General features: G+C 37.6%; 1 protein-coding gene across 1 annotated transcript; it reads right to left on the bottom strand.

The window, feature by feature from the left end:
• Positions 1-6231: 6231 nt before the first annotated feature.
• On the bottom strand, positions 6232-7191 carry LOC116599822 (olfactory receptor 56A3-like). Its single transcript, XM_032359789.1, has one exon. The coding sequence runs from the start codon at positions 7189-7191 to the stop codon at positions 6232-6234; it is 960 nt and encodes a 319-aa protein (XP_032215680.1).
• Positions 7192-13902: the final 6711 nt, after the last annotated feature.

The following is a 13902-nucleotide window of genomic DNA, read 5'->3' as shown; positions in this document are numbered from 1 at the left end:
TGTAAGGGGTCAGTGCCTTTGATGCTTATGTTGTTCAAGTATCAACTGTATTGGTTTAGCAGCATTTCAAAAATTTTGATATCTTGTATTTTAATTTTTCTCAGTGCAAAATACTTTCTACTTTTCATTGTGATTACTTCTTTATCTCATGATTAATTTATACATTTGTTTTTTTGCATGTGAATACCTTTTTTTGAGTGTTTATTACATTTTTTATTCTTTAGCACCAAAAATTAAACAAATAAAATTGAACTTTATTGATGTACTTTTAGGAGCATTAAGACTTATATAGATTCACAACCAGCATTGTAATAAGGATGCAGAATAGTCCTGCCACTTTGTATCTACTCCCTTGTAGTGTACTGTTTACTTTTTAATGTTTGGAAATTTTTTCAGAGATCACTCTATTATTTATATCTTAACTTAATCCCACTGTGGTCAGAGAATATACTTTGCATGAATTCTTTTAGGTGCATTGGGATTTATTTTATGACCTAGAATATGATTTTTTTTTTTAATGAAAGTTCAGCATGCACTTGAGAGAATGTATATTCTTTGTAGAAACTCATCTTTTCTGGTTAATGTAGCCATTCCCATTTTATTTTGATTAGTGTTGGTGTGGTATATATTTCTATCCCTTTATTTTATTTTTTTTATTTCTAACTTATTTCTTTTTTTTTAATTTTAAAAATTTATTTTCAGTGTAACAGTATTTATTGTTTCTGCACCACACCCAGTGCTCCATGCAATTCGTGCCCTCTCCAATACCCACCACCTGATTCCCCCAACCTCCCACTTCCTGCCCCTTCAAAACCCTCAGATTGTTTTTCAGAGTCCATAGTCTCTCATGGTTCACCTCTTCTTCCAATTTCCCTCAACTCCCTTCTCCTCTCCATCTCCCCTTGTCCTCCATGCTATTTGTTATGCTCCACAAATAAGTGAAACCATATGATAATTGACTCTCTCTGCTTGACTGATTTCACTCAGCATAATCTCTTCCAGTCCCATCCATGTTGCTACAAAAGTTGGGTATTTATCCTTTATGATGGAGGCATAATACTCCATAGTGTATATGGACCACATCTTCCTTATCCATTCATCCACTGAAGGGCATCTTGGTTCTTTCCACAGTTTGGCGACCGTGGCCATTGCTGCTATGAACATTGGGGTACAGATGGCTCTTCTTTTCACGACATCTGTATCTTTGGGGTAGATACCCAGGAGTGCAATTGCAGGGTCATAGGGAAGCTCTTTTTTTAATTTTTTGAGGAATCTCCACACTGTTTTCCAAAGTGGTGCACCAACTTGCATTCCCACCAACAGTGTAAGAGGGTTTCCCCTTTCTCCACATCCCCTCCAACACACTATCCCTTTATTTTTAACCTAATTGTCTTTATATTTCCGGTGTGTTTTATATGGTTGCATTTGTGTGTGTGTGTGTTAAATTGAAATATATTTATTTATTTTTAAAATTTATTTATTTAAAAAATTTTTAAGTTTATTTTCAGCATAACAGTATTCATTGTTTTTGCACCACTCCCAGTGCTCCATGCAATCTGTGCCCTCTCCAATATCCATCACTTGGTTCCCCCAACCTCCCACCCCCCGCCTCTTCAAAACCCTCATTTAATTGAATCCTTTTCCCCCCAATCTGTCAAGCTCTGCTTTATAGTTAATGTGATTTATGGATATAGTTCACTGTATGTATGTATGTATGTATGTAAACATTTATTATGTTCAGTTAGCCACTGTATAGTACATTAGTTTTTATTTTATTTTATTTTTTAATTTTATTTCTATTCAGTGTTCCAGTATTCATTGTTTATGCACCCACCCAGTGCTCCATGCAATACAAGCCGTCCATAATACCCATCACCAGACTCACCCAACTCCCCACTCCTTTCTCCTCTCAGTTTTTGATGTAGTGTTCAATGATTCATTAGTTGCATATAACACCCAGTGCTCATCTCAACATGTGCCCTCCTTAATACCCATCACCCAGTTACCTGCTTCCCCTCTGAAACCCTCAGATTGTTTCCCAGAGTCCATAGTCTTTCATGGTTTGACTCCCTCTCTGGTCTCCCCCCCCCCCCCCAAACTTTAGTTTTCTCTCCTGTTTCCTCCATGCTAGTCCTTATGTTCCACATACGAATGAAACCATACGATAATTGTCTTTCTCTGGTTGACTTATTTCACTTAGCATAATCCCCTCCAGTTCCATCCATGTTGTTGCAAATGATGGCTGAGTAATATTCCATTGTATATGTTACCACATCCTCTTTGTCCATTCATCTGCTGAAGGGCATCTTAGCTCCTTCCACAGTTTGGCTATTGTGGACATTGATGCTATGAACATTGGGGTGTATGTACCCCTTCTTTTCACTACATCTGTATTTTTGGGATAAATACTTAGTAGTGCAGATCCTGGGTTGTAGGGTAGCTCTTTTTTTAATGTCTTGAGGAACCTCCATACTGTTTTCCAGAGTGGCTGTATGGGCTTGCATTTCCACCAAGAGTGTAAGCATGTTCCCCTTTCTCCACGTCCTCTATAATTTGCTTTAAATAAATCACTTGGGCATTTGTTCTCTCTTTCTTTTCCTTTCCTTTTCTTTTTCCTTTTAAATTACCTGAGTATATTTTTAAAATTTATTTATTTTTATTTTTATTTTTTATTTATTTATTTTTGAGTGCATTAACAGTTCATTTTTATTGTTAAGTAACATTCCATGGTGTGGATTTTTTCTTTTTTTTTTTTAAATTTTATTTTTTATAAACATATATTTTTATCCCCAGGGGTACAGGTCTGTGAATCACCAGGTTTACACACTTCACAGCACTCACCAAAGCACATACCCTCCCCAATGTCCATAATCCCACCCCCTTCTCCCAAACCCCCTCCCCCCAGCAACCCTCAGTTTGTTTTGTGAGATTAAAAGTCACTTATGGTTTGTCTCCCTCCCAATCCCATCTGGTTTCATTGATTCTTCTCCTACCCACTTAAGCCCCCATGTTGCATCACCACTTCCTCATTTTTTAAATTTAATTTTATATTTTCAGTGTTCCAAGATTCATTGTTTGTGCACCACAACCATTACCAGAGTATATTTTTAAAACTGCATTTTAATTTATCTTTTCTCTTAGGAGTTTTATTTTGTATTTTGGGGGCTTGCATTAGAGATTATAGTATGATCTCTAAATAGTCCCAATCTACCTTCAAGTGATAACACATCATTTCACATATAATGTAATGATTTGCCATGATGCAGTTCTATCGCTTCCTTCCTTTTGTGCTTTTATTTTCATACATTTTATAAACTGCATGCTGCATTGATATTACTTTTGTTATAGACAATAATTTTTAAATAACTATAAATTATTTTCAAATCTTACAATTTACCCATGTAACAACAACTTTTGATGGTCTTTAGACCTTTCTGTACAAGTGCATTTATATCAGATATTATTTTCTTTCTTTCTCTTGAAACTTTTCGAACATTGTTTGCAATATGAGTATGATGGTGAAAACTATTTCAGTTTTTGTATATTAAAAAACACATATCTATTTTTGAAAATATTTGTGGAGGATAGAATTGTACATGACATTTTTTTCTTTTTCAGTCCTTTAAAGATAAAGCTCTATGTTTTCTCACTTGCATTGTTTTTGATAAATCTGCTCTAATGTTTAATATAGTCTGTTGGTTTTTATTTTTTTTATTTTTTATTTTTTATTTTTTTAAAGATTTTATTTATTTATTTGACAGGCAGAGATCACAAGTAGGCAGAGAGGCAGGCAGAGAGAGAGGAGGAAGCAGGCTCCCTGCTGAGCAGAGAGCTCGATGCGGGGCTCGATCCCAGGACCCTGAGATCATGACCCGAGCCGAAGGCAGCGGCTTAACCCACTGAGCCACCCAGGCGCCCCAAGTCTGTTGGTTTTTAAAAAGAGTTTATTTATTTGAGAGAGAGAGAAAATTTATTTGAGAGAGAGAGAGAGAAAGAGAGAGAGAGAGAAATTGACTGAGCCACCCAGGCACCTCTTAATTTAGTCCTGTGGTTTGAAATGTGTCATTTTTTTCCCTGGTTTTTACAATTTTTTTCTCTGTCATTACTTCTGAACAATTGGGTTATGATGTACCCTAGTATAGTTTTCTTCATGTTTCTTATTCTTGGGTTTCATTGAGCTTATTGGAACTCTGGATTTATGAATTTTATCAGATTGGAAACTTTCAGCCATTATTTTTTCAAATATATTTTATGTCCCTTCTTTTGTCAAGAAATGGTGTTTTTTTTTTTTCAAAAAAATTTTTTTTCATTCCACAAAGAATCTTTATGTGAACTGAGAGGATAATACTCACATATGTAAGAATTTCTTCTGTATCTATTTATAACGTTGGTTGATAAACCCATGAGTTTTATAATGGGCATGCATGAGCCCATCCATTTTGCAATGCATCTTGCATATTAAGTTGATTATACAGATAGGGCCCCCACAAATAAGGTTACCATGGCCTCTTGAGTGAACACAGTCCATTTTGTAGTGCTTTATTCTGTGACACTTTCATTTTTCCTTCCTTTTCCTGAGTACTACTACTTTGAGTTCTCTCCAAGCTACACTCTACAAACCAGAAGGTAAGAATGATATGGGGGCTTTTAAGGACTTTTTGCTGGATTTTATTCTATTCTATTTCATATTCTTTCTCTAGGTCTTTCTATCTGTTTTCTCATTGTTTCAATAATGATATATAGTCAGTTCCCAAGTATACATTTTATTTGAGGGCATAACTTGTCAGTGCAACTGTTTAATATACACTATCACTTGGATGTTTCAGATGTGTTCAAACAAAGTCACTAAAAATTTACTTCTGGTCTTACCTCTAAGCTCTCCTATGTCCCATGGTTGTATCTATACAACCCATAAGACCATGGAACATTGCATGAAATGTGGTCTCTCTCACTCTTGATGTCTAATGTAAAAATTTGGAGGACAAGGACCATGTCTGAATTATATTCCTATGAACAAGCATGCATTCAATCATTTATTCAATGTATATTCAGTCATTAATTTCACAAACATTTATGTTTCTACTATATACCTAGCCCTGTCTGGGCACTGGAAATACAACAGTGAACATATCAGGTAAAAGTTCTTACCCTTCTACTGCTTAAATTTTAGTAAATTAGGGCTGACTAAACAAATAAATGAGCAAAATGTACCATCAGTAGATAGTGATTAATGCTATGCAAAACAGGGAAGCAGAGGTGTTAGGACATCATCTGTGCTTTGGGGGAATATTGTTGGATTCTATTTTTAAATTCCCTTCCTTCCTTCCTTCCTTTCTTTCTTTCTTTCTTTCTTTCTTTCTTTCTTTCTTTCTTTCTTTCTTTCTTTCCCTGTGGTCAGGGAGACCCAATGGACCTGAGGAAAGGAGTTATGTGTCCAGAGGAACAACAAGCCAAAAGTCCCAAAGACAAGAATGTGGTTCATGTTTTTGAGAAGCTGTTAGGGAGGCAGTTCTGACTGAGGGACTGAAGGAGGAGATCAAATATATAAAGGAGTCCCCGCCTACAGAAATGAATTCCTCTCTCCTCTGGGCTTATGTGTTTTAATCTAATTCTTATTACAGTGATTTTACATGTTTTTGGTTTTTTCCCTAGGCCTTTAGAGTAGGTCTTTAGATCAAGATTTATGTATGTTTGAGTTCCATTTTCCAGTTCTGTGCTAGATGTAAGATAACTTTCATTAAATATGTTTGAGTGCCTGAGGGAAAGGTTAAAGCATAATGATTATTCTCACCACTTTTTAACAGTTGCTTTTCAATCTTATTTTAATTTTCCGAAGTCAATTCACTTCCTTTAAGTTCTGGTACTTCCCATCAGCCACACATGTTTAAGTGAGTATGCATTTTCCATCACACGGACTCTAAAAGGAATTTAATCAGGAGAAGACAGTGAAGTATGATGCTTGGCTCATGAAAATTCATAGCCCCTGGTCTGGGTACCATAATGAGACTTTTACATCTATATCCTTAGTCACTTCCTGAAAATGATGGAAGGTGAAAGATGTGATATGATAGATCACATATGTGATATGTGATAGGTAAGAGGGAAACCATGCAGTTCAGATCTTCAGGCATGTCTAGAGAGAGGATTAGGACTGTAATTTTTTCTCCAAGTTCCTGCCTTTCAAATGGAATTAGAGCATTCATGGTTGAGAAAAGTCGAGCTAGAACACAATTAGTTGCTGCTCTTTCCCACTCTCCTCAGTATTTTCCCAATCCCCTCTTTAATCTCCTGGGTTCGTACCCCATAGACAATGGGGTTGAGAGCTGCAGGAATTACATGGTGTAGGACATTAAGTAAGATGGGGATATCAGGGGAAATTTTTTTCTTGGCAATATGGGTAAAAACAAAAACCAGAAGGATGGTGCTGAAGAAAAGGATGAGAATGAAGTGGGAGCCACATGTGCTCAGAGCTTTGGCAGCTGCCCCTTTTGCCTTGAGTCTAAGAAAAGCTCTTAGAATTAAAGTATAGGAGAGGAAGATGAGGATGAGGTCAGAGCCCAGAAGAGTCCAGGCCACAATTAACTGGTATATTTTGTTAAGGACAACGTTATCACAGGAGAGCTTGGACACAGAGAGGTTGGCACAGATACAGTTTTCAATTATATGTTTTCCACAATAATGGAGCCGGGCAGAGAGAATGGGAATGAACATAGTAAGAAATGCATTCCTGGCCAAAATAAAAATAGCAGCCTTAGCTACAAATTGGTCAGTGATAATGGATGGGTACCTCAATGGGTGGCAGATGGCCACGTAGCGGTCATAGGCCATGACCATGAATGTGCAGGACTCCATGGCAAGAAAGCAATTCATGATATACATCTGAAGGAAGCAGGCATAGAAGCTGATGGACTTGAGGTCAAACCAGAATATGGCCAGGACCTTGGGGATGACAGTGAGGCAGAGCACAATATCCAACAGAGAGAGGATGCTGAGTAGGTAGTACATGGGCTCATGCAGAGAGACCTCCAGCCGGATGGTGACCAGGAGAACACCATTGGCTCCCATGGCCAGAAGAAAGAGGAGGCTGAGGGGCAGGGACAACCAGATCTTCCAGCTGGGGGACTTGACAAAACAATTCAGGAGGAAGTTTGAAGCCTCAGTGGAGATGGTGCCATTTGGATGTGCTGTCATCTTTTGTCTTTTTAGTGATCTGTAAAATTAAGGTAAAAATTAGCTACTGACTCAAGACCCATGAATTTACAATAATCTCCTTCACCTAGGTGATACTCATGACTCCTAGCAGGTTTTCCACAACCATGTGAATTCATCTGTGACATAGTATTAGGACATTCCTGTCACTTTAAGCAGTATAGAGGACTGGGAAAATATGGCTTGTTTATACATGTTTGATTACTTTAAGGTTTATTTTTAAATGAATTGTTATTTCTTTCTTTTAAAGATTTTATTTATTTATTTGAGAGAGAGAGTGAGAGAGCGAGAGAGAGTGAGAGCATGAGAGGGGAGAAGGTCAGAGGGAGAAGGAGACTCTCCATGGAGCTGGAGCCTGATGCAGGACTTGATCCTGGGACTCTGGGATCATGACCTGAGCCAAAGGCAGTGGCTTAACCAACTGAGCCACCCAGGTGCCTCTGAATTGTTATTTCGTAACAGAAACTAAAGAGAAGGAATTACTTAGTAAACTACTTTTTGACAGTTTTGTTCCCAGATTTGCATGTGTAAGTTTATTCCTTTTTGTGTTTTTAATGATGATATAGACTACCATATGACAATTTAACTATAGAAATATGCTCAGATAAGTAGCAGAGCCTGGCACAAATAGGGGCTCAAATCCATGTCCCTAGTTCTCTGTGCCATACCCATTCTGAGTTTCTGGCTGTAGTTTCCCTTCAGTATAGACCTAAAAGATGATACCCTGGTAATAAAGTTAGTTAGTCTTCATGCTATCTAAGCAGTCATTTAATGAGGGAGGTGTGGATCCTGACAAATAATCCTATTTCCTCCCTCTCTATATCTTCATCTTTGTAGGATTCTTAACTTTGGGAAGAAATAACCTTAAGAGGAGAAGGATCAGTTCCACACAGCTATGTGAGAGCCATACCTGCCATTAGACAAGGTGAAAATTTGATTATTCTGCTTGTAGTAGTGTAAGGGTGATGAAGACTTATCTTTAAAGTTTTTGCATCCTTTTTCTATTTTATCTTTCCATCTTCAATTTAACAATCCAGGGACATATTCCCCTGCTACCCGGCACAGTTTAATGTTGCCAAGTTCTCTTATCACTTAACCTCCTCCCCTGGCATTCTGTTAGGTAACATTGACAAAGAAACTGTCCTTCCTCTCAGGAGGTAAAAGTAAAACCACTCAGGGGACAATCAGTAATAGTGAGAACAGATGACAGGATCTTGCACAAACCATGAGGAGAGTGTAGGGCTGGCTGAGTCACTCTGATGTGGGACTTTAGCTGGTGAAAAAGGAATTGTAAATAAAGTGAGGTGATCCTCTCCTTTACATGAAGGGTGAAGGATCCTAAGGTTCTTGTTTCCCTGAATTGTGAAAGGAAGTTGAAAGAAGGCTGTAGGTTAAACAAAGGCAAGGGTCAGGTCTTTCTGGAGTCCTTCAAATCATGCAGTTCATTGTAGCTAAATCTGTGTACATGCACCAAGGCCTCTGTTTAAGTGTTATTTTCTGGATATAGAAACACTTTTTTCATTAGGAATTTAAGTACTTCCCTCTTTATCACTCTTTGGATTCATTATATAACATAATGTATATTAGTTCAGGAAATTTTTCCATTTCCTGTAGTTGTACTCAAATATGCTAGGGTTTTATCCCATTGAATTTTTGGCATCCAAAGAGATATGTTATAATATCACATTACCAACAAGGGAATTTTTATCTCCCAATCTTGCCCACCCATACTGTATCACTCTGATCTTACTACTTCTACAGTGGGTTGGGTTGGAGTAATTTCTAGGATTCCTCTGAATCTCATGAATAATTGTATGATAATTTGTGTACCAATCTTATAAAAAGAAAACAAACGACACCCATGATACAGTGAATTTTTTTGACCATGGAATTTGATGGAGGAGGGAGAGTATTGGAGTGGGGTTAGGGTGGTGAGAAAGGGGGTTTTATTAAAACTGTGAACCCAGATCTGAATGATATTTTATACCTTTGGGAACACTTTTTTTCCCCTTGCAGGGGTTCAAATAGTATTTTTGTTTCCAGGTAAGGTTTTTCTCTTCCCAACTGTTGTTTCAGTCCTGCTCAGCTGGCTCCTGTTGGGTTCTCCCCATGAGAAAGATCCTGCTAGTGTCTGGGGCTTGCTCTCAGAGGAGGGAGGACTGGCATTCCCTTCCAGGGCTCCTCTCTTCACTCCTGATCCTCTGCCTCCCCAGGCAAAGTTATGTGCAGCTGATGTCTGCCAGGCATGGCTCCCATCTGATATGAGAAGAGATTTAGATGGCCTTCCAATTCTTGAGTTCTTGCTGATAAAATACACTGGTAGTGACTTTGGTGAATTTGGGATGAATTTAAAACATATTTCATTTGTGACTGAAAGCACTGTGCAGTTCGTAGGGTAAGTTGACCTTTTTTTTTTTTTTTTCCTTAAAGATTTTACTTATTCATTCATGAGAGACAGAGGCAGACGCAGGGGGAGGAGCAGGTTCTCTGCTTAGCATGGTGCCCAGTGCAGGACTTGATTCCAGAAGCCCAGGATCATGACTTGAGCTGAAGGCAGGTGTTTAACAAACTGAACCACCCAGATGCCCCTTACGTTGACCATTTAACATTTTATCTTTTGAAATGGGTCAATTAAGATTCAGTGGCACTATATTTTTACTGTTTAATTATTAGGGTTTGATGAAATAAAATTTAGATCCAGAGCCAGTGAATATATGAATATATCTGCATCCTGTGTTACCACAATGATGTGGCCGTGCATATCTTAGATGTCATTTTATATTATACATTTTTAGGTTTCTCTCTTTTCCTTCACAACCCCCCTCCCTTGCCCCACACACATACAGTCTTCAGGCAGTTTTCCTAAAATCTGGAATTTATCTTTTTACTACATTTACCACTCTGATTCTTGCTTCCACTTATCAAAGTCCAATGTTCTTCTTTCTTTCCCTTTATTTTGTGTATCTAACTATTGTTTTCCTTCTAGGGAGCAACCCAGTCAGGGTTCAATTAATATTCTAAAACAGTTTCCACAGGCATATTGTCTGTTTTATTTTTCTGTCACAAAACTGTATACCCTCTATTCCCTAAGTCAGCATCTTGTGTATTCTTTGCCTTGGTTGAGTGTCTTACAAAGACTGGGAGACACTGAACATGCAGAAGGTCATGAAGATTAAAACCCAGAGAAAAATGACATCTGGTTTTGAGTTGGTGACCAAAGAACATTCTGTATATCTCGGGCAACATGTTCATTCAACTCTGTCTTTTCCTTTATCATTCTTTTTGAATACTTTTACTTGTATGTTTGCGGCATAAACTGATAGCACCTGCCCAACTCAGATCTTGCCACAATGACCCTCCACATGTACAACTGCAGGCTGCCAAATTCCAAATATTTCATCTAAAATCTATTTTCATCATTTAGGTTTTGTCATTTTGTATTTGCTCATCACATTCTCTGTTCCTACTCTGCAAAGTTTTACATTTAATCCTTGTAAGTCATAGCCCCAGATCTCACCATCTCCAAGAAGCTTTCCTTCTCCAAGGTATTTAAAGTATTCTTGGAAAGAATTAGGGAGTCATTGCATGGAAATAGTGGAAATCTTGAAATGACTTTGGAGGGCACAGCCACATGGAAGAAATGGTAATTCAGACATGAATGTGCATGGAGAAGTACAGAGCAAGAAGTATATTCTCTTTGTCTCCTGAAGAACCTTAGGATAATTATTTCTAGCACCAGGATAAAATTTCTGAGTACAACTTAAGGGGATTATTTTATCTGTTTTTTTTCCCACTCACTAACTCTTCCTTTATCCCCCTTTTTTGGAATGTTCCAACATGTTCTTCAATGTATAATTCATCCAATAAACTTTAAACTACCTACTCGACCTTAGAAGTAAAGCATCTGAGACCATATATGTCCTTCCTTCTCTCCCATTTCAACTTTGGATTGCAATCAGAGTTAGCAAGTGACATCACTAGGGCTGAGGACCTAGAGCTAATGACTACTGGTTCCAGATAGGGACAGGATGAAGAAGCCCATGAAGCTGAAGGGCAATGACAAAAACAGAGACCCAGCAGGACAAACTTCTCCCCAGGCTGCAGGACAGGCTCCCAGCATAGTACTATGAAGGCACTATGGAGGCCCTGTTTGAAGAAGTAGAGGGATTGTTAAGGACCACCTAACTCTATAAACACACACAGATTTGTGAGACATCTCTCTGAAGTATCATTTCAGACATCATTGATCCGAACCAATCTATGACAGATACCTCAATGATGCATGCATTATTTTCCATTTTTACAGCATAGTTTTAAAAAATTCTTTAGATTGAGCTTAATTTGAGGAACTACTTTTGTACTCCCACTGACCTCCATTTGTCTCTGTCCTCAAGTTATTTAGATTAAATCTTAAGTTATTTAGAGGTTCTCAATAAGTTATTTAGTTATTTAGATTAAATCATTAGTTATTAAGTAATTAAAAGTTACTAAATTATTAGATTAATGTGAAGTTATTTTAGATTAAAATTATCTTAATCTTAAATTATTTAGATTAAATTTAGTTCCCACACCATGATTCAAATATCTGTGTATAGAATCTTTGCCCCAAAGTCCCTACATTTCAGTATATATGGTTGAAAACCCCAAATCATCTAAACTAAGCTGCAGATGATGGACTTTCTAGGTTCCCAACCCCCACCCCATTTAATCTCCTATGGAAAATTTTCTGCTTCTCTGCAGGTCAGGTACCACCCAGCAAAAGATCTGAAAAGGCAAGAGAGTCCCAGAGCACAGGCTGTCACATGTATCTCTTTACCTGAGACAGGGTGTAATCTCCACTTTCCCATTTTTAGACTACTTCAGATCTAAACTGAAGAGAAAGGTTCCCCTTACCCCTCCACCTTGCCCCCCATGTTCTGGCTAATATCGGTATAGCTAACATATATAGGTAGCTCTTAGCTACCCTCTACCCAGACACACTTACAGAGGATGTGAAGCACAGGTCCAGTGTTATTGGATCTCTGGTTAGTTCCTGAAGTATCTGGTGCAGTTATAACTCCAGAGCCTCAGGGACTTTATGCTCTGGGAACTTCTCCATCCCTAATTCCTTGGGCCCATGAGGTCCTCTTAGGACAGATAAGTAGGCAGGTGTGAGAAGACAATGACTTTGGTTCTCTCTAAAAGCAAAGGGCTCTGGTAATCTGACCCTATGTTGACTATGTATCCTGGGAGCAGTTAGTCTTCTGGTTGTAGGGCTATTGATTGATGTTAACTTATGACTTTTATGATGGCATTGTGATAATAATGCAAGAAAAACTTGAAACAAATATTCCTGAGAAGATACATTGTTATTCAGAGAGATAGTCCTAAAGAAATTTTTGTTGTACTAAAGATTTTTAAAATATGAGGTACATACAATTGTATACTAGGAAACATCACTTTCAAAAGCTTTAGCTTGCAACTAAACTTTGAACTTTGTGAATTAGTCATATCCCCACATTAAGGGAGCAAATGTCATTGGTTTCTTTATTTTTTATGAATTGTTTTACTTGAGTATGGTGGATATATGATGGTTTTTTAATAAAAAGATTTTATTTATTGGGGTCCCTGTGTGGCTCAGTAGGTTGGGGCCTCTGCCTTCAGCTCAGGTCATGATCCCAGCAAGCCCCTAATTGGGCTCTCTGCTCAGTGGGGAGCCTGCTTCTTCCTCTCTCTGCCTGCTTCTCTGCCTATTTGTGATCTCCATCTGTCAGATAAATAAATAAAATATTTTTTTAAAAAATATTTTAGTTATTTATTTGGACACATGATGTTACATTAGTTTCAAGTGTACAACATAGTGATTTACCAAGTTTATATATTATGCTGTGTTCACTGATGTAGCTACCATCTGTCACCATCCACTGCCATTACATTGTCATTGATCATATCTCTATGCTGTGCCATCATCATCAGTTTCTATAAAGTCTTATTTTTCTTTCTTTCTTTATTTTTTAAAAGATTTTTTTTATTTATCTGAGAGAGAAAGAGAGCATGAGCAGGGGGAGGGGCAGAGGAGAGGGACAAGCAGATTCCCCACCTAGCAGGGAACCTGAGGGGCTCTCTCCCAGGATCCTGAGATCATGACTTGAGCTTAAGTCAGGCACTTAACTGACCAAGCCACCTAGAAGCCCCCTTTTTTGGTTTCTTTTTCTTTTTCTTTTTTTCTGCACATGTCAACATAGCTTCTTTTCTCTGCCCTTCAGAAAAGTGTAAACTTCAGTGTTCTTAAAATATGCCTTTCTAAATAATCTCTATTGTTCTCATTTAGCTGCATGTTCATTAATAAGAGGTTTCAAAATTGAATTTATATTAAGTGGTAATGGGTTATAAATGTGAGGTTATTCTTTGATTTCACTCACACTAAATTTTAAATGTCTGTCCATATTGCTCTGTGTAAGTCCACTTCATTATTTTTAACTGCTGTTCAGTTTCCATTTGTGCATTTACTTTCTTTAGTGAGCACTTCAGTGACCCATTATTTATTGTTAAAGAAAAATAATGTTGCTGTCAATAACCTTGTACACTTCTCTTTATAGACCTAAAATAGCTCTATGTGCAGGAGTTTCTTTTTTTTTAGTTATGGTGTAAAAATATTTAATTTCACTAGCAATTATCAAATTTCTCTCCAAAATATTTACAAAATATCCCTAG

Source organism: Mustela erminea, chromosome 9 (assembly GCF_009829155.1).
Source record: "Mustela erminea isolate mMusErm1 chromosome 9, mMusErm1.Pri, whole genome shotgun sequence".
In the NCBI taxonomy this organism is placed as follows: domain Eukaryota; kingdom Metazoa; phylum Chordata; class Mammalia; order Carnivora; family Mustelidae; genus Mustela; species Mustela erminea.
The sequence above is the reverse complement of the archived record's forward strand: the minus strand, read 5'-3'. Positions and strand labels throughout refer to the sequence as shown.

What these genes read in the sequence shown, in the direction of transcription:
- LOC116599822 (XM_032359789.1), bottom strand. Translation starts at nt 7,191, where the DNA reads ATGACAGCACATCCAAATGGCACCATCTCCACTGAGGCTTCAAACTTC.